At 36.1% G+C, this 27087-nt stretch overlaps 8 protein-coding genes across 8 annotated transcripts; 3 read left to right on the forward strand and 5 right to left on the reverse strand.

Annotated features, from left to right (window-relative positions):
• Positions 1-208: 208 nt before the first annotated feature.
• Tsp_03691 (putative ABC transporter, ATP-binding protein) lies at positions 209-7240 on the reverse strand. Its single transcript, XM_003374447.1, has 22 exons — positions 7231-7240; positions 6496-6809; positions 6197-6436; positions 6040-6133; positions 5490-5638; positions 5324-5431; positions 5173-5275; positions 4971-5065; positions 4541-4771; positions 4303-4506; positions 3859-3967; positions 3574-3770; positions 3361-3504; positions 3123-3252; positions 2872-3040; positions 2653-2794; positions 2045-2133; positions 1851-1948; positions 1478-1716; positions 1141-1422; positions 752-815; positions 209-432 (listed from the first exon to the last, which is right to left on the reverse strand). Exons 1-22 carry the CDS (start codon positions 7238-7240, stop codon positions 209-211), a joined length of 3435 nt encoding a protein of 1144 aa, XP_003374495.1.
• A 1890-nt stretch (positions 7241-9130) lies between these two features.
• Tsp_03692 (coatomer subunit beta) lies at positions 9131-10896 on the reverse strand. Its single transcript, XM_003374448.1, has 5 exons — positions 10806-10896; positions 10423-10625; positions 10103-10255; positions 9552-9704; positions 9131-9286 (listed from the first exon to the last, which is right to left on the reverse strand). The coding sequence occupies exons 1-5, from the start codon at positions 10894-10896 to the stop codon at positions 9131-9133; spliced, it is 756 nt and encodes a 251-aa protein (XP_003374496.1).
• A 3454-nt stretch (positions 10897-14350) lies between these two features.
• Positions 14351-14894, forward strand: Tsp_03693 (hypothetical protein). Its single transcript, XM_003374449.1, has 3 exons — positions 14351-14391; positions 14418-14728; positions 14764-14894. The coding sequence occupies exons 1-3, from the start codon at positions 14351-14353 to the stop codon at positions 14892-14894; spliced, it is 483 nt and encodes a 160-aa protein (XP_003374497.1).
• Positions 14895-15095: 201 nt separating this feature from the next.
• Positions 15096-17859, reverse strand: Tsp_03694 (zinc finger protein). Its single transcript, XM_003374450.1, has 5 exons — positions 17523-17859; positions 15941-17345; positions 15477-15736; positions 15257-15326; positions 15096-15189 (listed from the first exon to the last, which is right to left on the reverse strand). The coding sequence occupies exons 1-5, from the start codon at positions 17857-17859 to the stop codon at positions 15096-15098; spliced, it is 2166 nt and encodes a 721-aa protein (XP_003374498.1).
• A 948-nt stretch (positions 17860-18807) lies between these two features.
• On the reverse strand, positions 18808-20856 carry Tsp_03695 (hypothetical protein). The gene is made up of 3 exons (XM_003374451.1): positions 19473-20856; positions 19101-19111; positions 18808-18882 (listed from the first exon to the last, which is right to left on the reverse strand). Exons 1-3 carry the CDS (start codon positions 20854-20856, stop codon positions 18808-18810), a joined length of 1470 nt encoding a protein of 489 aa, XP_003374499.1.
• Positions 20857-21917: 1061 nt separating this feature from the next.
• On the forward strand, positions 21918-22229 carry Tsp_03696 (hypothetical protein). Its single transcript, XM_003374452.1, has one exon. It carries the CDS (start codon positions 21918-21920, stop codon positions 22227-22229), a length of 312 nt encoding a protein of 103 aa, XP_003374500.1.
• Positions 22230-23368: 1139 nt separating this feature from the next.
• Tsp_03697 (hypothetical protein) lies at positions 23369-24097 on the forward strand. The gene is made up of 3 exons (XM_003374453.1): positions 23369-23503; positions 23575-23832; positions 23990-24097. Exons 1-3 carry the CDS (start codon positions 23369-23371, stop codon positions 24095-24097), a joined length of 501 nt encoding a protein of 166 aa, XP_003374501.1.
• A 1604-nt stretch (positions 24098-25701) lies between these two features.
• Tsp_03698 (hypothetical protein) lies at positions 25702-26436 on the reverse strand. The gene is given in 3 exon segments (XM_003374454.1): positions 25702-25810; positions 25828-25949; positions 26287-26436. The coding sequence occupies 3 exon segments, from the start codon at positions 26434-26436 to the stop codon at positions 25702-25704; spliced, it is 381 nt and encodes a 126-aa protein (XP_003374502.1).
• Positions 26437-27087: the final 651 nt, after the last annotated feature.

Here is a 27087-nt window from a genome sequence, read left to right on the forward strand (position 1 = left end):
TATTTATTTATTTATTTGTGTAGTTCAACCATTTACAACAGTTTCGCTAAAAAATATCACTACAAAAGTTGTCTATTTAATGAAGAGGAAAAAAATGTTTAATCAGACATGCAAATCTTACATACTGAAGAGGTGAAACAAAATTTTCTTTTCTTACTTCCTGCGCTACAGTTCCTTGCTTGTATGAAAATGGTTAACTGCTACAAAATTAAAATACTATTAATAAACAAGAAAAAAACTTGCACATTTTTTCACCGTTACATAACAGAACAATCAGAACGTAGTAATACGGTAGATAAATATAATTGACAATTATCGGTATAATTATTGATTTCTGATAGATGGATGATTCATAAGAATTGCTTCTTCGCAAAATCAATGCCGCGACCAATGCTAATTTGACATTGAATAATACACTGTTGAGACAACAAGCTGTAACAATCAATTAAATTAATTGCTGCTATTGTGGGTGTCCGTGGTAGATAACTTGGTGTTGATTATTTCTTCTCATTTTCAAAAACCATGGCGGCAATCACCAATTTACCAAAACAAGCACAAACATCATTACGTCATTTAAATCTTCCAATACACTGTTTTTGCTAACTACGTATTTTTCTTTTCTTATTCTAACTACCATGCATGCATTTTCTAACTGTGACCAAATTTTCGGTGATTTCCATTGATATTGTAACCAAATGTCCACTGATTACATCAATCACGGGTTTATTTCACAAGTAATAAAAAGAAATACCATTTGAAGATTTCATACAATCGATCAGCCAGTGACGTGCAGTGATTAATGAAGACGAGCAACACTGCATGTTTATACAGTAGTGTAACGGATAAGTAGAAAACAGTGAAACAATTCAACAAGGATTTAAATTTATGTTGATGACTCCTACTGAACATCATCATCATCATCATCATCATCATCATCATCATCATCATCACCATCACCATTCTCATCATCATTATCCTTCGATACACCTAAACCAAGGGCAGTGACAGTTTGGGCAAAACGACTGTCCGACCTCGCTAATAGATCATTTCTATATCCCCATTCCAGTATCTGGATCAAAACAACAACAAAAAATAACATTAAAATGCCAACAAAATAAACAAATAAAAGATGTTGCTTACTTGGCCATCTTCGAGATAAAGAATCTTATCGCACGCCATGACACTGTTCAATCGGTGAGCAATGATAAAAACTGTGCATTTTTTTGCAACATCATCAAAGCAACGTTGTACAGAGTGATCAGTAGCAGAATCGAGATGAGCAGTCGCTTCATCGAGCAGAAAGATCGACACATTTTGCAAAAATGCTCTCGCCATACAAATCAACTGCCTCTCGCCAACCGAGAAATTGCGACCGCCTTGCTCAATTCTAGTATCCAAACCGTTGCCCATCTTCTGTTCAACCTGTATATGTCAATACAAAAGTAACAAACAGACAGACAAATAAATAAATAAGTACCACGTGTTTAAGCTGAACGGTTTCAATCGCCTTCCACAACTGCATATCTGAGCATTTACCTTGGGGATCTACGTTAAAACGCAATGTGCCCGAAAACAGCACCGGATCCTGCGGTATGACACCAATTTTGCAACGCAGTTGACGAAGATCAAGCAACGTCACGTCGTGCGAATCAATGCAAATCGTTCCTTCGCAAATTGGATACAAGCGCAACAAAGCACTCACCAAAGAGCTTTTACCTGAACAACAATAACAACATTAACATTAATTAATAACTGTATTGCTTTATGTACGTAATATGTTTTCTATTTATCTTATAAATAATAAAAGTTAGCTGAAAAAAGAAAATAAAAATGTGCACAAATTAAAATACCAGATCCAGTACGGCCAATAATACCAATTTTTTCACCTCCAGCAGCATCAAAAGAAACATTTTTCAACGCCAGCTGTTTGTCCTCTCCATATCGTAAGCTAATATAAAGCAATAATATGGAATGATTAACCTGTTTTTTTTAATTTTTTTACAATTACATTTACAAATTCCAATCGGTATATCTATCTATTTACCTGACATTTTTGAAAGAAACCGCTCCTTCTGTCAACCAACAAGCATCTAGCGTGGACTGACAAGCTGATAACTGTTCTTGCTCAATATTCTAAAAATCAGCTAATTCTAGCAAGAAATAAAATCAAAAGAAAAACAAAATAATAACAACATTTACATCAATGTAATAATTTATCCTTTCAACTGAAATCATCTTTGATTCGAATTCAGCTTGCATACGAACAGCAAATTGGAATATGCCGCTCATCTGTTTATAAAAGAATAAATTAAAATCGCATCATCATCATCAGCAAAAATTAAAACAAGAACAACATATTTAAATATTATTAAAAATTATACCTGCAATGCATAAGTAAGAGCCATTCCTGCATAGGCAGGATCGATGTACCCTGCCAAACCAATCATGAACACAGAAATAACAAAAACAACGATCACAACAAGCATGTCCAACCATACAGCTAACCAACGCATTGCCGACTGGAACATGAACAACCAACAGCTGTTCTGATCGAGCAGGTGCTTCATTCTGTACATTTTTAATCATTGCAACGAACAAATATACATACATACATACATACATATATATCAGAAAAGAATCGAACAAACAAACAAACAAATAATAATAATAAATCATTAACCGTTCAACAAAAACTTTCGTCTTGCCAAATGGTCGAAGAACGCTTTTTCCTCGTACAGATGCAGAGATGTGAGAAAAAAGAGGCGATCGAGTGTTATTTTCAATACGCTTTAGACTTGAAAATAAAAAAAGACAAGCATGCATATATATATATATATCAAGTGTAAATACGAATGGATATTTCAAAAATACCTTCTAATGCCTCCGCGAAAGCAGCCAATAAACAATATAAAAATGCCTGCCAGAGGTACGGCAGCGATGAGAAACCAAGGAAAGACCCATGCAATGATTATTAAATAGGCAAAAATAAAGCATAAATTTTGCAACATTGTGTCCAGTGTAAATGGAATCTTTGTATCTGCTACAAGTCACTTTCATTAATAATAGAAGTAACAAATAAAAAATGTCAACTAAGCAACGAACAACTTTGATTTTTGACTTACTTTCATCAATATCCTTCGAAAATCGATTAATCACACGACCAACAGGAGTGATGTCGAACCAACGCATTGTACCATGCATCAGACGTTTGAACATTGTATTGTGAAGATGCTCGGATGCTCGCAGTGTTACCTAATTAGACGAGCAGCAAAGAAACAAATCAGAAAATGTAAAAAAGTCTTCTTTAATTTTTTGTATGCAAATAACAACACAACAGTAACGATAATTCATCTCGCTTACCCCTACGAATACGTAAGCTTTGAGAACGGTAGTTAAAATGACCAATGGTACAGTCAGTCCGTAGACTATTGCAAACGAGTTCATTGTTTCAGGACTGACAACAGAGGTGGAATTTTGTTCAGCAGAATGTGATGACGATGATGACTAGAAAAAGAAACGACAATTCGCAATAATAACATGCTGGTCAATGGGAAAACAATATTATCGACAAACTCCAAATTCTGGATGAATTTTCTTCAACCAATAGGACAACCAAAATGTTGAAAAAATCGTCGAACCAGTACTGAACGCGAACAAAGCTAGTACAAGCAGAACCATCCTAAAGCTGCCCATTGCTTCAAAATAAGATTTGTAAGTATTCATCGATAAACCCCTCTGCTGGAGATTTTCTTCAGATTCAAACAACTTATCTGCAAACAAACAATATGCAGTCAATCTTTTATACAGTCCATAAAGAATAAAATTTTTTCGAGAACAATAATTCCAAAAGTTACCCACCATATTTGACTGGGACGTTGGCAATAATCTCTTTGACATATTGATCCTGATCCTGAATGCGAGCATCACAACTCTGCTCTGATTTCACAATTTCGTCAAAACGATAACGCTGGCAATTGTCCATCTTTTCAATCACCGTTCCGTTGTCCATATAAATTATTTCTAATTATTAAACAGAATAAATTATTAAAAACTTCTTCAATGATAGTGATATTTCAGTTTCATAAAACCATACCATCACCCTTTGTTATCAGCTCGCCAGATGACTGACAAAATGCCAAATAGGCAGCACAGCGTTGCAGCAATTCTTCGTGGCGTCCAAAATCAACTATACGACCTTGATCCATGAACAATATTGCATCACACTGTTTGAGAAACTAAAACCAACTACAATAACCGAAACGTACACAGAACGGAAAACAACAAAAAAACTAAAAGGCGCACTTGAACACAGCTGGTAATAAGTAACACTGTTTTGCCAGAAAGATGTTCCTGTATAGCTTCTTTCAGTACTCGAGAGGCGACATTGTAGTCCAAAGCGGTCAGAACATTGTCCAATAAATAAATATCTTTTTGATGATAAATCGCTCTGGCAAGCGACAATCTAGCTTTCTGACCACCACTCAAGGTAGCGCCACGTTCGCCAACCTGAAAGCAGGAAAAGTTGTCGCCACCGACGAACAAACAAACATGTACACCAAAATGCAGTGCAAACTTCAGTCCTGTCACCGGCTGGAAATGTTTCAATATCGGCTTCCAAATTGCACACGCGCAACACAGTATTATACAGTTGCACGTTCAACGTTTCTCCAAGAAGAATATTCTCCCGCACTGTGGCATTCAAAATCCAAGGATCCTGAGAACAATAGGCGACGCTTCCACCAACTTGCATTTCCCCATTTCCTTGTACCATCTACAGAAGTTGATTAAAAAAATAATACAATGAAACAATAAGTAATAAAGAGCTTTTTCACCCACTTCTCCAATGATGGCTAGAAGAAGAGATGATTTTCCACAGCCAACCGGACCACAAATTCCAACAATTTGCTTCTAATCAAAATCAAAAAACAAACAACTAACTAACTGAAAATTGCATTTCAACTTCAACGCACTTTGTAAATTTTAATATTAATATCTGTCAGTGCAAACTGTTTGGTTGATGGACCGTTATCACGTAACAAAGTTTCCTTAGCATCGTCAGGTGGCTCTGAAATTATTCAAAAATAAATAAATAAAAATATATATATATATATATATATATTTATTTATTTATATTTATATATAAGTAAAAACGACATAAAGAGAAATACTTACCCACAACGTTCCACAGAAAGTGACCATCTCGAATTTCCAATGCCACTGATGAAGTAACGTGCAAATTTCTCACTGGCAAAAGTTCTGGTTCCATCAAATGCACCTGTTGATAATAATATTAAGTGTGAAAAATAAAAGTTTATTCTCCTACTTGGATCTTTTCTAAAGAAACCTTCGCTTCAGCCAAATAGCGCATACCATAAGGAATCATACGAATACTGAATACCATAACAAAAAACACTGTAATAACAGCATATGCCTAAAGTAACTCAGATGACAAGTAACTACTTCATTTTTGAGCGTTAATTCATGTGCACCTGATCTGGAAGGAGATCATAACCAAGAGATAAGTAAATTACAAAAGTGGAAGTGGCTGCAACAACTGGCATAACGCTACCAAGACCAAGAGCTAAACTCTGAGCAACGGCTGTTTTAAAAAGTGCTTTCTTTTCATCTCTGCGAATATCTACACCAGATTTTTGCATTAAAAATTCACATTTCACCTATTCCCAACAAAAATTTAACTGAAATAAAACATCCAATCCACTTACTGTGTACATTCGATTCAAACGGATCTTCGAGAGCGTTCATCTTTATTGCCCGCATACAGTTCAAAATTTCATTGATCAACTTGATCTAGTCAAATTAAAAAAAATAAAGATTATTAAATGAAAGTCACAAAAAATATGCTAAATTTAACATCAAGCAATTAAAGATGTTCTACTCGTTTCTCAGTAAATTCAATGGCAATTTTTCGCAGGAACACAATGCGCTTCCCGATGAAAACTTGTAGTACGTTAAAAATTAGAAAAACACCCAAGCCAATCAACGAACACGGACCAATCAAATAAAGCAAATAGATCACACCGCCTAGAAGAACCAAAGGACTGACGACAACCAGCGGGAGAAATGAAACTGCGTCAAAAATACGCTGACTATCGTTGGCAAAGATATTCATAATCTGAAAAAAGAAATTAAAACAATTCTGTAAGTTTTTTTTAAAAAACAAAACAAGAGATCTCACCTCCCCAATTGAATCTTCGTTAGTTTCACGTTGAAACATCAAACGTTTGAACAAGAATCCCAGTACAGCACCCCGAGCGCGTAAAGCGGTTCGAGTGGATATAGCCCATGTGGCGCCGTAAGATAAAACGCGGCATAGTTCCACGACCAACATCGCAAAAGCTAAAAAAATACCATATCCAATCGGCGCTTCTTCCCATCTCGTTTGAGTAAACTGTATCAATGCTCGAACAAGACATGTCTACATATGAATATCCGAATAAATAAGCTGAGAATTAAACAGCAACTTAAAATTCTCACCGGTCCAATAAAACCAAAAATTAAACAAAAAAAGAAGCAGAGGCAAGCGAAAAAAAATCGCATGCGAATAAACTGGTAAAGCGACCTAGACAATGAAGGTTTCGTGGTCTTCTCCGACTCTACCTTCCATAGGTATTCTAGTCGGGCAATGTTCACGTTCGCAGAATCATAAACCGAACATGCCCAAGGTTGAACATGATTTGGATCCTTGCCTCGAAATGTTGCCCAGAGATATTTAAAAATCCAAGAATACGTTATAAATGAAAAACAACCAGCTTGGTCAACACCAGTCGCACTTCCACTAGAAAACAAATCTGTATAAATAACATATTTCCTTTGAATTTGGAAAAACTGCTTTAAACACAAATAAGCGCTCTTTCACTTCATACAGCAATACATTATTTCAAAATTTATACATAATTACACACAACTGCTACATATGCATACTAAAAATAAGCTGTTAATAACACTGCTATTGTATCAACGAAATAACTACACTATACTTGACTATCACTTTTCATACTATAAATGAACTATAACAAAATAGAGAAGAAATTTATATTACAATGAAAATTCACTGGACCTCAAAATTTTAATTTGAAAAATGAATTACTGAAATTCGCTTACGCTCAATGTATTTGCGGGATACTTATACTATACGGTAAATATATGGGATTCAAATTGACAAAAATTACCATCAACTTAAAATCACATCCCACAAGCTCCACTACTAACCACTGCCCATTTTATCCTATACTGCAACATAAATACGTTAATAAATAAATGTTCATGAGCAAAAATTTGTCAGTCTAGGGAATTTCAAACCTTATCAAATTCAGTATACGGCTTTCGCAATTAACTTTACTGGTTAATTAATAAATTAATTAAATTCAATATGGACAGCTGAAATACAGTAATAGTAAAGCTGAAAATAACAAAAATTACCAAATCCACTCCTCATGTAAAAAGGTCAAAGAACTGTCATTAAACCTTATTATCTACAAAACTTACAGTATGGTAACCAAACCGAATTCATTTTTAACATAATTCTAAACTTTCTCATGAATCATGACGTGCCAACGTTACAGAGTTCTTTATACTAGATAAAATGACAGTACTACTAGCAATTCTATATGGTTCAAATAATAAAATATCACAGAACAGACTTTTAACAACAATTTATCACGAAATATATAGATGATATTTTTTTTTATTATTGCATATTTCATAGTTATACCGGACATTATTTAATAATGAAATTAATTCGGTTTACGATAGACAGTATAAGAATAAAAATAAAAACATACTGGCTTAAATTAAAATTAGCTCCCCATAAAGAATATAATAAATAAATGGAATAGCGTCCTAGTAGCTATCGCCCGTAAACTGCAGCTAAACCAAATCGAAATATAAATTCACTGTATACAACTGAAATCTGAACCGCAGTTTTAACAATTAAAAAAATTAAAACACTTCGCAATGTTGACAAAGCAGCTGATCGAGAAACCGACAATGCGCAAGATTAGTGTTAAAAAAATATTATGATTTACAATTTACTGTAATAAGTTATAAGCAAAGTTCTCAATAAACGTACCTCAGTTGAGAAGATCGTGAAGGCAGCAACTGTTTCAAAGATTGTCGAAACTGACCAAATTTTGAACTGCTGCTCGCTTGAACAGAGCTTTCAATATTCGATTCATCTTCTTCACTCCTCGGCCTAACCAAACCAGTGCATATAACGTAATAAATGAAACAAGATAAAAGTTAACATAATCAACAGGTTTCTGTTTTGAAACACTCACACCAACGCTGGCGTCTTTTCATAAACCACATCCTCATCATCGAAGTCATCATCAACCCAATAATGCTGCGACATCGCTACTGAAAACAAGCCGTAATAGAACGACAGCAAGAATGTAAATGCGGCTTATTGAACAGCAACAGCTTTTTTGAAATCACCATTAAATAGGTTACAATAGCCGTCAGGGCCAATAAGCTCGAGGGAAAAAAACGAATGAATGAATGAATGAATGAATGAAGTGTTGTTCAACATCAACACTAACAAATACTGCTAACTAAAACAATAATAATAATAATAATATTTTAATAATTCAAAAAATTAGCTAACAAAACAAAAATAATCGTAATAACTACGATCCTTCCAACTGTTGTGTGACGTTCCAGAGCGAGTGCAAAATGCACAACTCATAATAGCGTTTACAGACATGCAATTTTTAAATATAAATACATCATTACACACACACACACACACACACACACACACACACACACACACACACACACACACACACACACACACACACACACATATATATATATATATATATATATATATATATATATATATATAGAAAGAGAAGAAAGAACGACGAACTAACTAAACTGTTGGCTGGGCAGCTTACTACCCAAATATTCGTAGTAAACTGACAGCCAAACTTTTGTCATTTGTGACGTAATCCGTCCGTCAATATTTGAACAAGCGATAAAAGTTTTCAAAAAATATATTTACTCAAAAGTTCTTGTACATACTGTCGAATTTTTTTACCAAACATCAAATTCATAAACGATGAACAGCATTCTTTCCAGACAGTAAACAGACGACAATAAATGTCAGTTATAAATATTTCCGCTCCGTTCCATTGCTGAATCGTCCAGTCAACGTGCCAAGTCTTTCTAACAAATCGCCTTGGTTGACGGCAGACCTTGTCGGCAATTTCATATCTTTTTCACGGTCAAAAGGAATTCGTTCTCGCAAATTCCCAGTAGATGACTACAAATATAAAAAGCTAAATAAAAATGAAATACAAATATACAAATGAGTAAGCAACGGAAAACTAAATATGCTTTCTGGAATAACCGAAAACATCGATTCAACAAAGAGTGCACTTTAAAAAAAATTACCGCATCAAATCAATAAACAAAATACAATCAAAGAAATTCAAACCTAGAATTAGAACTTAATTCCAAATTAGCAGAAATAATAGAAGAAGAAGAAGAAGAAGATTGCATTAATTGTCATGAAATTTTGAAAAAACCTTTTCTTGAATCTTGCGTTTCTTGTGTAAGTCCAGCAGCGATGGGCTCGAGAGTCTGTCATGTTTTGCTAATGCAGCATCAATCATTTCGTCGGTTCTTTTAACTGCTTTCAATTGTCGATGATGACGCTTTCTTTCGACATCTGACAGTTTCTGAAAATGCAACTAAATGAAATTCATACAAACAGAAAAGTCTTCAACAACAAATGCAAACCAAGAACACACGTAGAAACCAATATAAAACATTTCAATAAATTATAGGTAGAATTTTCAGAAAAAAATTCTCAATAATTTGTTAATTCATTTACTGTCATCATATGATCTAGAGTTGAAAGTAGTGGTAAAAGATAAAAGTGATTATTAATTTGAATTTTTAAATTCTTCTTCTATAAACAAAATTTCTAATTGAACTCAATAAGTCATACTGTAATCAATGTCATTTGCAGTTCACCGTTGACTGTTAGTGACTACGAATCGATTGTACATGCACAAGCTTTGTTCCGTCAGCAACAGATGAGTATATTCACATGGAATAAGAAAAAAAAGCGTACTTCAGTGTTTGGTGTATCAGTCCAAACAGAACGATCTTCAGACGAATCGACCACGTCATGCTTACGAAATGCTCGAGCTCCAAGACCGAATGACTTCAAAGCTGGTGGCAGTTCTGTCATCCATGACTCACGAAGCTTTCCCTGCTTTTCACACTAAACATGACAGTATTTCACACTTATTGTACATCATAGAAACGCATTCTGTGCAAAGTTAACCATCAATGAATACATGTAAATTAAGCTTTGCATAACTACGACCAAAGATGATAACAATGAAAAGAATTATGCAAGGAAAGTGTTCTGCAAAAAAAGTTACTGACTGCACTGTTAGCCTGTCGAATTTGAGCAAGTCGAATAAAATAATCTTCATCGTGTTCCTTTGCAGAAACAATGTCCGACAAGGAGGGTCCAATTAGCTCGTCATTGGAATCTTCTTCTTCCACATTTTCAGGGACAAAATCTGGCGGCAGCGCAGGTCCGTACCGAACATCCTCTTTCCCATCATCATCATTATCATTAGATGCTGCAATATATTCAACTGCTTTTATGACTTCTCAATCTTTCAAATGAACAATGAAATAAAGAATGCTGCACAGCATTCAACAACTAGAAACGTGGTGAAAAAATTATACATTACACATTTGAAAAGAAATTTAAATGAAAACAATAAGAAAACGAAGTTGTGGGATTTTGGCAAATATACCGCGTTCATTTCTTGATACAGTCTTTGAACTGCTTGGTGACGAAGACGATTTCTTTCCCCATGATGGTGGAAGTTGTGGTCCAATTTCCATTGCCCTATAATACAAACGCAAAAACAAATTTACGTTACAAAATTAAAAATAACTACGCTGCACTGCATTTTGAATTCATAATAATTATTAAAATTGCTAAAGTTCATTACTGACACTTCTACAAAGAAAGAAAAAGAATTTAAAATTGACTTACCGTATTATTTCATCCACATATATGATAGTTATTAATTAACAGCATTTTGTGCTAAAGCAGACGTAAACTTACTCACCAAACAAATGAATAAATAAATTGCAAAAGTCCGATTACAGTAAACAATAGTTATAGTGAAAATCAGGTTCTATTGCATTTGAAAATTATTGTTATTGTTATTTATGCATGTGATAAATGCCACTCACTGTTCATAAATAAAATAAATAAATAAGTAAATAAATGAGACGAATTTATGTACTTTAGACATATATCCATTTGTCATCGTATTTGTTGTCGAAAAGAAACCCACTTTCTCTAAGGATGCTCAGATTTCTTATTCTGAGCGGGTTTCAATCTATTAAGGAGTTCTTGTCGACTTCGCTGGTCTCCATTCCTCTAGGAATAGTCTATTCAAAGTTCCATATACAGATCAATTCTAGCGCAATCTGTTTGCTCTATAGATCGATAAAATAGTCTTTCTGTGAACGATATATTCAACAAATACTACTCTATACAAATAACAAGATACAGTAATAACGAAGGCAATCAATTACAAGCGATCTCAAATAGCACACAAACGACATACACGGACACGTCAAATGTCTATCTATATATATATATATATAACACATCGAAAACTGTACAATAAGAAGTTTCTTTATGATATACAGGTACAAAGTATATTAAAGAATTCTCAACAGTATTAAAACTTTTTAATTTTAGAAAACTTCGCTTTTCTTTAAAATTATTTTATTGAATGAAATTATTAATTTTTATAAAGAAAGTTTGAATTTTCACGTTTCAAAAGTTAAAAATGCTGGTCAACGGGAGGGGTAGACTCATTTTTGCCATCAAAGACATGCCGCCTCAAAATTTGATTGGCTATAAATTTCCCATCCAAATTTGATTGGCTTCAAATTTCATTGGTTTACAAGCTGACTAACTTTCATTGATTGTCGTTGTGATGAATTTCATTTGTTATCGCGCTGCTAAATTTCACTGGTTGTGGCTGTGATGAATTTTATTTGTTTTCGTGAACCTAAATTTTACTGGTTGTCGTTGTAATGCGTTCTATTTGTCAAATTTCGGTTTCTTTTCAATGGTCAGTTTTCTGATATTCAAAGCTATACTATTTATATCCTATATATATTTAAAAAATTACTGTTTAATGGTACTTATTTAATTAAATTAATTACAATTAATTATTTAATAGAATTCAGTAAAATGGTGAATCCACCGCGAAAGTTTCCAAGTGATCTTTCTTACTAATAGCATCCGTAACTTTTAAATTTGTACACATTGCACTCCTGCAGCCTATTTTATCTTATATCAAAATAAACTATTCTTTAAAAACAATAGACACATGATGCACATTGAGTGTACACTTTGGAACATCATATTGCAATGTCCATGAACTTTGGAATATCATGTTGCAATGTCTTGTATTGTGTTGTATTATAATGTTGTATTGTATTGTCTTCTATGTAGTTTTATATTTTTATCACTGAATAAATTTTCACCACTGAAAATTATAATTATCTAATTCACAACTTGGAAAGGAAACTTTTGAACAAGTTCTATAAAATGCTGTATAGTACACAAGCAATAAACTGAGTTAGCATACCTTAAAGATAAGCAAATTTCTAAGGTGTGATCAGCATATGCACAAAAATATAATCTGAAGAAAATTTGCTTTTAAGATTATAATTTTGAAATGATGGTCAACTTTTAATTTTATTTAATGCTACTACAAATATATGTGGAATAAAAAAAGTTAAGCTTTGAATATCAAAAAACTGACCATTCAAGAGAATCCGAAATTCGACAAATAGAAAGCACTACAACGACAGCCATTAAAATTTAGGTTTGCGAAAACAAATGAAATTTATCACAACCACAACCAGTGAAATTTAGTCGCGCGACAACAAATAAAATTTACCACAACGACCACCACTAAAATTTAGTTGCGCTCATTGGCTTGAAAACCAATAAAATTTAAAGCCAATCAAATTTCGAGCGGCATGCCTTTGATGGCAAAAATGAGACTAAACCGTTTGTGTGAATAATAAAATTGAATACGAACAAGTAAACAAATGAAAACTGTTTGCGGCGTGTATTGCACAATGTTGACAACTCTTTTCCAACATACGTTGTTCATTCTGTTGCTTCTTTTTTCTTTTCTTAACAAACAGTAATTGTGCTAATTTTGACTGCAATTAATTGGCTAATATTGAGCATGAATTTGAAATTTGTTTCAAAATTTACAACAAAATTAAATACTAGAAATAAAACGACAACAACGAAAGTTGATTTTATTTTCTATTCTCGGTCAACCACCGAACAGCTGGCGCAAAGCATGGAATTGTAAAGAAATAGATCAGGGGACGGTTGCCATGTTGAGCATCTGCTTGAAAAGCAAGACTGTAACGATGACTGATCGTTGAAAAGTTGCTCCTTGCATGCCACGTGGGAGCATTGCAAGTGAACGATGAACTGATCAACAATATTGCCATCCGTGGTATTATTAAGTCACAGTCTTTCCAGTGGTGAACCGTCAAGAGGAAATAAAGAAAAGAATTGAAGAAGAAAACAACGAAACAAAGAAATGAACAAATTAACCGACAGACGATAGAGAAAGAGAGAGAAGGGGAGATGGAAAGATGAAAACAGAGATGAATGTTGAGAAAAAAGAAAAGAAAAAAGCAGACAAGTAGGAAAAGGAGGTGGGGACGAAAAATATGAAAGAAAAAAGAAAAGAAAGAGAGGCTTGTTGGGTAACGGAGGATCAGCGAAAACTCCCTGAACAGAGTCGAGGTAATCAGCGGTTGTACGCTGCAGTTATCAAAATAAAGCAAGCGTATTGAGGTACGGGCGACGGGAAAAATAAGAAAAAGAAAAAAAAAGATTAACTGAGAAATTTTTGTACAGGACAACTACACGTCACTCATTTTGGCGGATATGAGGTATGGGTGACGAGAATCACTCTTCACAACAAAAATATCAGGTAGAACCGAGACAGAGAATAACAGCAGAAAAATGGTAGATGGTGACGGTGGTGATGCTGCAAAACACAGAGAAAAAAGACAAAAAATACTGTCACATAAGAAATTGAAAAGTAAAAGCGTGAACAGACCCTGAAGAATATTAAAAGTCGACCGTGAGCAAGGTTGTTATCAACGCTCACGGGCGCTTGCACAGACGCAGAAGCACTGCAAAATAAATGTGAACAGTGCCACCGGAAAGGCAGGCGCAGGCCTGAGTAGTTAAAGAATAAAGAGAAAAAAGCAGAATATAATAATAGTAATGGAAAATGTTCAAAATGACAAATCACCAACATTGCACGAGTATCCTGACTAATACTACAAACGAGACGGGCGCTTCTAGAGGAAAAACAAACAAAAAATGAACAAAAAAGTGTGCATGAAAATACCGGCTTTTGTACAGCTCGACAACGCAATCCAATGTTAATAGTAGTAATAGTAGCAATAGTAATAATAGTAGTACTACTTCTACTACTACTTATAACAGTCGTAGTACTTTCTATAGTAGTAGTAGTAGTAGTGGTAGTAGTAGTAGTAGTAGTAGTAGTACTAGTATTAGTATTGGTAGTAGTAGCAGCAGTGGTAGTAGTAGTAGTAGTAGTAGTAGTAGTAGTAACAGTAATTACAGTAATATCAGCAGGTGTTGTAATAATAATAATAATAATAAAAATAGAGGGAGGAGGAGGAGGGGGGGGGTTATATTAGTAGTAGTAGTAGTAGTAGTAGTAGTAGTAGTAGTGGTAGTAGTAGCAGTAGTAGTAGAAGCAGCAAAAAAATGCAACAATAGACACATACACATTGAATGAAAGCAAATATAACAGATGCGCTTGTCTTACGCCCATAGTAAAGAAAGGGTGGCGATCGTTTATGCAAAATAAAACAGAACGGACAAAAAAAGAACGGCTATGCAATGCAATGGACAGAGAAACTCCTCCTGTGTTGTGAAAAAATTACATCAAAATTATGCGAAAAGGGCAGTTGCGTGACCACATCTAATTAAATACCAATTAGCGATGAAGCATTAGCTTGGTCAGCTGCTGCTTGGCATCTCTTTCAACAAGCTCGTGATTCAACTCGGACAAAGAAAAATCACAAGGCCAGCTGAACAAAACATTCACAAAAATATTCAGAACCGGTGCAAGCACATGTGATCAGGAAAAGAAAAAACACATCCATAACAGCGATTTCACGAACAGGATCACAAAGTGAATAGTTGAAATACATATGCGTAGTCAGCACTGAAAATGAATTAATAACAATTCAAAAAAAATAAAATGAATTAGAACATAAAAAAATATATGCGAAATACCATGAAAAATAGAAGTGTTACGGGTGAGGATCACGGGAAATATGCAAAAACATGGAAAGACGATCTGAGTTCACCTGACCGCACATGTTGCATTTGAATGGATCGTTAAACGCGTGATAGCCCATGTGGATATTGTACATGACGCAATCTTTGAACGCGATCAAACAGTAATTGCAAACAAACGAGTTCGACCAATCTGTCGTCGTCTGACCAAGTCTTATAATTTCACTTTTCATATCTGACTGGTCAAATGACATGATTTCAGGAGTAGTGTTTTTCGCATAGCTGGAAGACTGACGCTGACTTTGCAACCGTTGCATCATTGACATCGTCGCAGCTCTGAAAACATTTAATAAAATACATTGAACAAAGAAAATTTAAATTGAATTTGAACCAGATCAACTTTTCTGACAGAAACAACACAATAAAATAAAATGCAAACCTATTATATATTGATAAACTTATTAGTTTTGTTTTCAATACGGCAAATCCATTAATTAAAAAAAAGAAAAAAAATGTAATCACAAATGTTTCTAATAATACCTCGGTCGACCAGTGATCTTCGAATCAGATTCATCTTCGTTTTCTTGTGCCGTGCTTCCAGTTTCAGGCATTGAAGCCCGACGAATTGTATCCACTGCATTACCATCGGTTGTCTCGCTTCCAGCGTAAGAGTCACCAGAATCAGACAGTCGACATTGCAACTTCATCGCGATCAAATCTAACTTGAACGCCTTACTCTTACGACGGCTACTCGATGAACCAGCACTTTCCAACTGCTGTTGATGTGGTGGTGACTGTTCTGGCTGTTGCACAACAGCGTTTGTCTGCGTATCAGAATCAGATGGGGGCTTTTGGTCCAGCGACCACAAGCCAGCCGAAGGAGCATTTCCGTTCAGCGAAGCGGCCAGAGCTTCTTGACCTGCCAGAGCAGACATGAAATCAAAAACGGCTGGATCAGCTGTCGATGACGAAGATCCATTCGACCTGGACGAGTCACCTTCTGAAGGGAACGCACTACCAGCTGATAAATAATTCATCATGTGCAAAGTTTCCTTGTGTCCCTGCATGTGTTTGGCAAGTGAGTCTCGACTAGTTGCCACGTGATCACACCAGTGACATTTCTGCACCATCGATGGTGACATACTGGCACTACCTTGCAACGGTGGCAAATATCCAGTCAACGGTGCCATCATTCTCGGCGTACTGCCAGTTGCAGCCATCGCTGCAGCCAATTGATCTTTCTGCTGATGCTGTTGTTGAGATACAGCCACTGCCTGAGCAAGCATGTTATTCTGAAAAACTTTCATCAGTGTAGCGTTCACCAGACCGCCCATACCGGCGGCTTCTAGATGACTTGTCTCCAACGGTGTGCCAGTAGCACTGACAGCTGGTGCCATGGTAGGGACCGTTGAAGCAGTGTCTGAGCCGGCAGAGCCGCGCTTTTGCCTAGGCCCTCGTCGATTGCCGAACACATCAATTGCTACCGTACTGGCAGCGGTGCCATCCGGGTTGATCACTGTCGCCGCATTGTGACCATACTTTCGCAAATGAAGCTTCAAACTGTGACAATACTTAGTCGCATACGTGCAATCCGCGCATCGATACTGGTAAAAGTTGGAATGGGATTTCATGTGACTGTTCAGCATCGACTTATTCACGCAGCTGTAGTTGCATTTGGTGCATTTGAAAGGCTTGGAATTGAAATGATTGCGAAGATGGTATTCCAGATGATGCTTGTACTCCGTGATGAACGGACACTTTGGACAAGCGAGCTGCTTGTCAGATTTGATATGCGTTCGCTGATGAATCCAAAAATCATTCTTCGAACTAGCAACAAACAAACACTGCTTGCAACGATATGTCTTGGGTCTCGAAGAACCGCTACCACTGCCACTACCAGAAGATGGCTGGACAGTGAATGAACTGACATCTGTCGTCGGACTGACTGAAAGCAACGGCTGTTGACTCTGTTGCTGCTGATGTTGATTTTGTTGTTGTTGTTGTTGTTGCTGCTGCTGCTGGCAGTTAATGACAGACTGCAAGTGCACCTCAAACGCTTCCTTTTCTGATTGAAAATTTTCTTGACTCCCTTGATCGACCAGTGAATCAGATGACACTGAACCATCTGCACCACCGTTGACACTGTCCGCCGCACCGGCAACGCCAGACGATGAGTCGTCAGACGTTGGCTGGGTGTGAAATTGCTTCATGTGACGTTTCAATCGACCCTCAGTTCGACTGGTGTAATCGCAGATGTCACACTTGTGATCAGCATGCGTGTTCATGTGTGAATTGAAGTGGAATTTCGACTCATTGCTGAAACCGCAAATGTGACAAATGTACGTTGTTGCACCAGTCTTTTCATTCATTATAGAATAATGTTGCATGATCGAGCTGCCGTCCGGAGGGCTGTTATTAGATCCACTCTCCGGTGGACTCATCTGCGGCACCGGGTTCATCTCACCTACAACAGGGTACATGTAGTTTTAGTTTTGCTCTTTTGTGAACAATTTACACTTTCAATAACCATTACCTTCACACTACCAGCACAACAACAACAACAATACACACACACACACACATCTATATGTATATATTTTTATTTATTTATTTATTTATTATTTTACTTATTTTTATTTATATATTTCTTAGAAATTTCTACACACTCAACTAAAGATGTTTTTCACAAAATTAGCCAAAAATATTATAAATATAAGATAAATTATAAAAGTACAAGATTTACAGTAAAAAACATGTTTAAAAACTGTCACTAATAAAACAAACGCCAGTCAGTCGTCTTCTGAAATTAATTGCAACTTGCAAAGAAACTTTCTCACCTATCACAAAAATTGAAAAGTAAAATACACGCAACGTAAATTGTGACGACAAAGAAAAATACCAGTGTTTCAATAGAAAAGTTTTCTAGTTAACAGGACCATGAAGAATTAATTCACTGTCAAAAATAAAAACGTCGCAATTTTTCCGAAGGTCAACTATTGAACAAATGCAAATCTGTACAAATTATTAATCATTGTTGCTGTGGGCAAAAAAGTGAAAACCAATGTGTGAGTTAGAAGTTCGCGTTCTCTCACTCTTCTAATTTTTAAACTTTAAACAATATTTTATTTTTTACGGATGAAAAATACATTAAATTTCTGTTTTTCTCTCAAGTTTAAAAACCTGTTCATCATGACTATCAATTTGTCGAAGAAAAAACGTTTTCGACTTTTCGACAGCTTCATTTTTCATTATCAAAATGCCCATTTGACAGTTTCAAAGACAACAATCAAGTCTACGTTATCGCTTATAAAATTTCAAATAAAATCTTTCTAAATCACATATGCAGATGATTCGTGTTTTGAAATAAAAATCGATCAAAAAAATATTTGAAAATTTAAGCGTGCGCATCATTCACTTGTACTGTAGCAATGCACAACCGTTCGAATTTTAGCAATATTCAGAAGTTTGGCACTTTTCAAATGCTTCAAAAATTTAAAAAGAAAATGAACACAATTCTTTACAACAATGCTAGAGAACTGATGCAAAATTAAATAATTTTGATTGCACGTACAGACCTTACGTTGTCAGAATAAAAAAAAATCTCAACAGATTTACAATTTGACTTTTTATAATGAATTTCATTTAAATAAACAAATTAAGAAAAAAATAAAAATTACTCTCATAAAAAGATCAAACTTACAATGACTACTTCTGCAATTTAAAAGGTATATATATATATATTTATTTATTTATTTATTTATTTATTTAATATTTCTAGTGTAACGAATAATGAATAATAGTATATTTTCCTCAGAAATGTCTTTCTAAACTATGAAAATGGAAAACAAAATTAGAAATATCAAAATAAAACTACATTATGCCCAACCATTTTTCTGTCACTGTAAAGCTGTGACAGCTGATCAAAGTTGATCAAAATGATCTCAATGATCAAGACATTTGCTTAGACTATTTATTATTATTACTGTTGTTTTCCTAATAAGTGATTAATGATACAGTAATGATTATAAAAATAATGTCAAATCAAAAAACAAAGAAAAAAAACAATTATTACTTGGAAAAGTCCATCGTCGCACCATAGAATTGCTGAAATCAAACGACTGATCAGCATCTGTAGCCGTGGTCTCAGACATACATTCAGCGTCGTCCATGTCAGGTGATGGTGCTGAGTCGACACCGCCGGTCATCACTGTATCGTTGCTGCAGTCCAAACTAGCAGATGTGGTACTGTCGTTTGAAGTTCGCCGAGTTGAATCGACAGCAACAGCAATGGAGCTCTTGCCAGCACTACCCAACACTGACGATGTGGTCTCATCAACGTCCATCGTGTCCGCTGGCATTGCTGCCACTACTGTGGGCGCATGTTCAGAACTGATTTCATCTTTGACGTTTGAATCACCGCCATGCTCAGCCAGCATGCTCGACTTGATTTTCAATATCAAACGTGTTGCCTCAGTTGTGCCACTGTTAGCACCTACTAAATGTTCATCACTACCGTCTAGCGATGTTGTTTCACTTTTGAAAGTCGTCGTTTCAGCTGGATTTGGTGAAAATAGCATTGACGAATATCCCAAAGTTGGATGAGCAATCGAAGATCGATTCTGTTGTGGTGCTAAATTGCGGTACACGTCCACGTTCAACGGATTGAACGGAGAAACCGACTGCTGTGTTTGTACAGTTTGGAACTGTTTCGATTGGAGCAATGAAGCGGTGGCACCGTAAGCAGATTCTTGCTGTTGCTGAACCGTCACTGCTGCTTCAGAGCCATTCGGACTAGAAGAAGACTGCGTCGACTGTACTCCGGTTGTACCGCTGGACATGTTTGTCTTGACGACATTGGCCAGTGAAGTTGAGTCTTCATCATCGCCCACCTCTGGCTGACTAGTACCACCGTCATGAGGTAAGCTGAACTTGGAACCAAGCCAAGCACCCTGAGCGTCATTGGGCGCTGAATCGCCAGCACTATTCTTCACCGTCGCCGGCATGTAATATGAAGTGGGATCGAATCTGGGCAACGAGCCTGACGTTGCGCAGCTACTGTTAGATCCAGCGTGTTGAACGACCGGTGACGAAAATGCCGAAGCGACCATGCCTACAGGCATTACCTGAGAGCCGGCCTGGGCCGACCAAATTTGTCGTCCCGTAGCACCAACCTGCATCGTTTGAAACGACGGCAATGAGCCTCCATAACTGACACGATTCGGATCAAAGCTTTCCTGACTTTCAGAGCAAACTGGCGCCACTGGGCTCATTGCAGCAGAAGTTTTCGAAGCAAACGACCCTGCCATATTACCAGGTGAAAGCTGTGAGTTACCAGCAGGTGCCGGCGCAGCGCCTCCGGCCGCTGGTACAAAATTCCACGGCTTATCAGTCATAAGAAACGGCGGAACGCATGAGCCATACTGAGAAAGGTTTCCTGAGATATTGGCCGCTGACATTTGCACCGCTATCTGAAATATACAAACAAAATGAATAAATATTTATATATTAATTAACCATGTAACATAAATTTGTATACTTTTAGTTTTCAATTTTGCATTTTCATTGGCATAATTTAAAGAAAAATTTAGTGTGGAGCAATTTTAAGCAAGACTGAAGTGAAAACCAGCCCCAAAAAATGAGCAAACAGCTATTTAAAGTGCACAAAGAAAACAGAACAAGAAAAGCACTGCAATAAGCAACGTCAAAAATTTCTGGTCATTTTCATCAGTTACAAAAATAAGACACACAGTCAAAAGAAAAAAGGCAAGTTCCCATGGCAGTAAGAAGCAAAAACTGTACTTCAATCAGCTAATTAAGTTATAGAAGAGAAAGAGATTCTCGTGCTAATCATGAAATAAGTTAACCATTACTTACTGTATATTTAACAGCTTGAACTAGCACAAATAAAACTCAAGAGACAACAAAGGCGTGACTTTTTTGCTTTTGATGAAGCGCCCAGAATGTAAAAGATATGCACATAGCAGTGGAACAAAATTTTCACTCTAATCAGCCTCCTATACGAAAACAAGCCAGGGTCATTTTCGGCTGAACGTCATCAGTCATAATTCTCAATTTCAGATCTCTGACGTTGTTTTAGATGAAGAAAACGCGGTCGTTTAATTTTTCCCATTTCATGCACCTTTCGAAAACAACGTAGAAGATCCAGTTTTCCGCTCTAACTATACTATAACAGCTGCACAAATATTTCAGCCAGTTGGGTAGGGATCTTGCGGTGCACCTCGCTCACGCCCATTTTGACGCATGATTTGAACTCCCGTTGCGTTGTACAGTTTGTAAGTTTGTAAGTGAAAAAAAACAACAACAATCAAAAACAAATTGAAAATAACAATTTCCCAATAAAATGCTTTAAAAAATTCGAACAAACAAACAAACAAACAAAGCACAATGGAACGCATTCAAAAGTGCAATTAATACTAGTGAACGTCATTCTGACCAACCAGCGTGCAGCGCTGGTTGGAAAACAGTAAATTAACCAATCAAATTATAAAGCTGCGCAATGGCCAGAAATAGACAACGAAAGAAAGCGTTTCTCAATATCACGCAAAGACCAAAATGCAGAAAACGTAATCGATGGAGAAGAGGAATAAAATATGATTGCACTCGTTCAACACGCGTTGCGTGTAAACAGCTGGCAGGTTGCCAGGGAAATCCCTGGCGCCTTTGGATGCAACAACAATGCACTTCGTTCATCAACAAAACAAAATTTATTCGCTTCACGGTTGTCTTTGCTACTCAGTTTTTAAAAGCCAATTTTCTCAGCCCAACAACAATAACACGCTTGCACTTTACTGGTGTCATCAACTGTTAACATTTTCAATGAATAAAAATTATCTTCATGAAAACAGTTTCAAGCCATGTGATACTGATCAAAAATATTATTCAAAAAAAAAGAAAAAAAAGTTAATTAACTTGTTCCATTATTACGTGCACGCTAATTGAAAAATCACGATGTCACAGTGCGTGTTTATTTGTCTAAGCTTGTTGCGTGCTTTGCAATTTTATTTGTTTATTCAACTGATTGCAGTAATAAGTATTGCGCTCTCTGTGAAACGCCGCCATTTACTAAATATGAGCATTTATGATCGCTACACACGTTTTCCCACCCTAGCTGTGCGCAAAAACTACCCCCATTATCAAGTGCTTTCTGTTTGTTCGATGAGCCAGTTCTGTTTGCATCCCTCGCAAACTCTTACATTGGTGCTTTTTACATACATAGCAGTACAGAAGCAACAAAATACACTTCGATTAACAAACAGTAAACAATTCATTGTTGTCAACTGTGATATTTGCTCAAGTTCAGTGACCCACCTCCTCTCCTGAATCTTTCACCGTCGAACCAGAGAAAAAAACAAGCGAAAACTAAACATACTATAAAAATAATAGGAAAAAGGAGAGTTGTACTTAAAATCAGTATGCTTTAAAATCACATCCATTGCTGTCTGCTCAGCCATAGTTAAGCTAATTAATGAAGAACAAAAAAAAGCAAACTGTTTTTTATAAAATGTAAAAAAAACAGTTAATTTATTCATTTTTTTCATCATTTTTATGCACACACACATTGGGCATTCCATTCCCTAGCAGTAAACATTACTACTTACGCGGTAAAAGATAGAATAAGCTTCTATAAAAAGTAAACGGTAGATTGTAAGCGGTAATTTCAAAAAAGAAAGCTCAACAAAAATAAATAAAGTTGGAAATGAATCAATGATCAGCTGCAAGAATCAGTTTTTGCAAACAGGTGCGACCGGTAAAAGCAGAATGGTGGGGGTGGGGTGTAGTAGTGTATGAGATGAGTACGCGGGCAGGGCAAAGATCGATACAAATCACCTTCTACAAAGTCTGCCACTAATTAACAACTGTAAAGTGTGTGTCGTCGATATACGAAAATTTCAATCAATCGCCAGTAGAAGGACAAACAAGCTGCGTATTATTGTATTGAAAAGAAACATGCGGCCGGTCAGTCGAGGCTGGACATCAGCCCTGACTGACCGCAAGCGACGGTCGTCAAGCGTCATTCATTCATTTGTCATTACTGCCGGACAACGCAATCAAAATCGCAAACCGAGAAAAGCTTTCCCCCCGGTTTATATAAAGCAAAGCACAAACGCAGCCGTGTATTTCCAAGATTAAAACGACGCCAGCATTATTATTAGCGGGGTAACCCTGACAACAAGCTAACAAACGCAACCACCGGATATAAACAACGTCCGCCTAAGCTGAAACAGTCACTCTCCTCCCACAACTGGGTAAACAAAAACAAAATTCCGCCTGGAGTAAAAATTCAATTTCAAACAGAAAACACTGAATATCAACAACTGTCCGAGCTTGGACGAACAACACTTTGCTTTTCGATTGCACAAATCCAATACTACTGCACAACAGCAGGCAAATTGATCATTTTAAAATTGCACGTTCCTTTTAAATACTTCAAAATGAAATAGAGCAAACGAAACAAAGCAAAAAGAAACCTTTTCCCCTAATTATCTTTGCATAGCAGCTGGTTATTTTTTAACAAACAAATGAATAAATAAACAAATAAATAATGTCTGAGTTTAAATAATTTCCAAGCAAGTGCGGAAATCAGTGGAGCAAGACCCGAGTGTTCGCACGCGCAAGCGAGTTTCCCCCGCAGAGGATCCATCCACACGTGCCGTTGGCCAGCTATCATCTATTTAATTGATGATTTCCAACGAACAATGGAATCTGCTACTTTGACAGATGAATGAAAGAACGGAACTGGCTGACGTTTCCGTTGAACACGTGTGTTGCAAGTCGCACACACAAACGCGCACACACGATTCCCTTGCAATGAGGCTATTTGAAATTTTCCTCATTTATTGCATGTTTTTTCTCCTTTTTCCATTCGCTCAACTTTGCCTCACTTGTCAGACCAATCGAATCCAAGCTTCGAGCCAAACAACAACTGGCATGCGTTGAGTGGTAGTTACGCGTGACCATTGCTCCCATTCATCGCAAAATGCAACAACAGCAGCTATTCATTCTTGAACGACCGCTTTGTAGAAATAAATTATCTAGCTAACAAGCATATGAAAACGTTGAAAAAAAAACCCTCAACGTCTTCAACTCGCCTTCTTCACTCTCTCCCTCTCTCTTTCGGCTTTCAATTCTATCAATCCAACTAACTACCTCCTCTGAACTAACTAGTCAGTTAGCTAAAGAAACCGACACTCCTGAAAAGCTATTTTCACTTTCGTTCCGCAAAAGCATTCCTGCTGAAAAAGCATTTTTCACCACATCTCTCTCTGCCTTGGAAAGTTTCACAAAATTGCTATCATGCTATTTGTTTGACAGCAATAATAAAAGAAAAAAAACTTCATTCTTTTTTAATGATTTGCCGTTAAAAAAACCTTAGATAATTCAATGCTTGTTTGTTTGTTTAATACGTTTTGAAACATTATCAATGCCTTAAACTTGAAAAAACAACTACCACTGTCCAGTGTTAATCGACAACAATAAATGAATGACAAGCCAACATTCATAATAGCTTGTTTTTCGCAATTTTTAGAAATTCAATTGGCTCATTACTTTTTCTACTCATTCAAAAATAGCTCACAACGACTAAATAAATCGATCGATAAATACTTTCAACACTACGATGAGATGTGGCTTTGCAAAAATTAATGCATAACAAAAAAACATGTTTGAATAACTTGAAAAATTTTTTGTCAATGATGAAAAAATTAAAAAAAAGCAGTGCCAACAACAGCATATTGCTTCGTTTCAACAGAATAGAACCGTTACAGTTAATTAGAAAAAGAAGAAAATTATACCAAAATAAATAATCGCTGCTATTAATTCAGCAAATTGAACATGCAATGTATAAAGGCCTTAATTTGCAAAGATTGGATCACTGCCCCTATACTGCATCATCATTTTGCTTAAGCAAACAACTGAATCATTGAAACTCAACTGAAAAAACAACAACAACGTAAGATGAAATTCATTTAATTAAGGTGGAAAGCTACAGCTAGAGAAAGACAAGAAAAACATTGTTGTTGTTGTCTTGTTCGTTTTGGAAAATATTCACTCACCATTGAATAAGCCATCTTTTCTTTGCAATATTACAACAAGCGGTTTTTTACCGTTCGATAAGCAGCAGAGAGGATTATATTATAGAGAAGAAAACTGCACGTGCGTGAGAGGAACGTCGCACGCTCGCGGGCGGGGCAAAAATGAACACGAGCGCACGGGCCGTTTTTCTGCTAACACTCGCCTCAGTGAGGAGCGAGGATCGATTTTTTTTTCTCTCCTCTAAAACCTCAGGCTGTCGTCGACTGCCGCAGTTCAGCTTCTTCTCGCGCTTGGCCAGCACGGCGACCGACCGCTAAGCGCGCTTGTGTCAATGCGATTAATAGCGGCGTTTGCGGACTGCACAATGCAACAACGTTCCAAAAATGGAAAGCCCACAAAAAGCATCTCTGAAGATCCACCCCCGTCGATCATCGATCCACTGAAAGCGGTCATCTTGCTCGCCCTCCGCAACCAACCAGCTCAGGGCGGGTTGCCTCTTGGTTGGTTTTGTGATTAAAATCGAATGTGAGCAAAGAAAAAAACCAGAAAAAACAAAAGAACACTATGAAAAGCCTCTTTTTGTGTAAACAGATGTCATTCAAAAATAAACAACAAGCTTCGAAGCCAAAAAAGAAGACAAACAACGACGAGCTACAGAAACAACATTAGCAATTTTTCAAAAACATCTTTTCCTCTGATTGGTCGCAGTTGTTGACAAAAAATAAAAAGAAACATGCCAACAGGCCAATATTTTTACAAACAACCTCACTTCTGAGCCAATCACAACGACTTACTTACTGCTGGTCGTCCTATTATTCGCTGGTAGCAAAAACAGCAATCAATATTTTGGGAGTAGCAATAGTAGTAGTAGTAGTATTATCAGTGACACAAACGTCACAACATACCGCCCTTGTTATTACTGATGTTCTTTTCAACCTCTGATAATAATTTGACCATTTCATTTTAGTCTCAAATACAGTCATCAAAATAATAATTTCTCTTTCATTACGTAACTGATGTCAGAGCTATGCGAAACTTATTTCAAATTAAAAAATTTCAAATTCAAATTCAAACAAAATTTTTCAAATTCAATTAAAGTTCTATATATCTATACATTTGCTGCTTATAAATTTCAAATAAACCAAAAAAATTGAAAATTAATTTTGTTTCACACTGATTGTTTTTGACATTTTAAGAAAATCAAGATCTAATAATCAATTCAAAGCAAAAATGGTCATGAGCAAGAGTGGAGTAACTGTTTTGTCCTGTTTTTTTTTTCAATTTATCATCTGTTCTAAAAAATAACATTTGAAAAAGTGAAAAAAATTTCAGCAAAACTGAATGAACTAACTCAGCAAGAGAGCTGCAAAAATTGTTGTTGCAATCAGCGTGCAACAAGAAACTGACAATGACTTCGACTTTCGCATTTCCAATCTAATTTTTCATTTTTTACCGTTACCAACAACGGCAGGCAACGTTGAAAAAAGATCAAATCTCGTGAGGAAATCGAAACCGCTTCTCGTTTGATGATAGCTGAGAATGGAACAAATAACAGAAATGCAAATCAATAAATGAATAATGGAAATTTTGCTATTTTTGTTTATTTGGTTTTTAATAGTAAAAATTCGATCTGC

This window comes from Trichinella spiralis, assembly GCF_000181795.1.
Source record: "Trichinella spiralis strain ISS 195 chromosome Unknown Scfld5, whole genome shotgun sequence".
Classification (NCBI taxonomy): domain Eukaryota; kingdom Metazoa; phylum Nematoda; class Enoplea; order Trichinellida; family Trichinellidae; genus Trichinella; species Trichinella spiralis.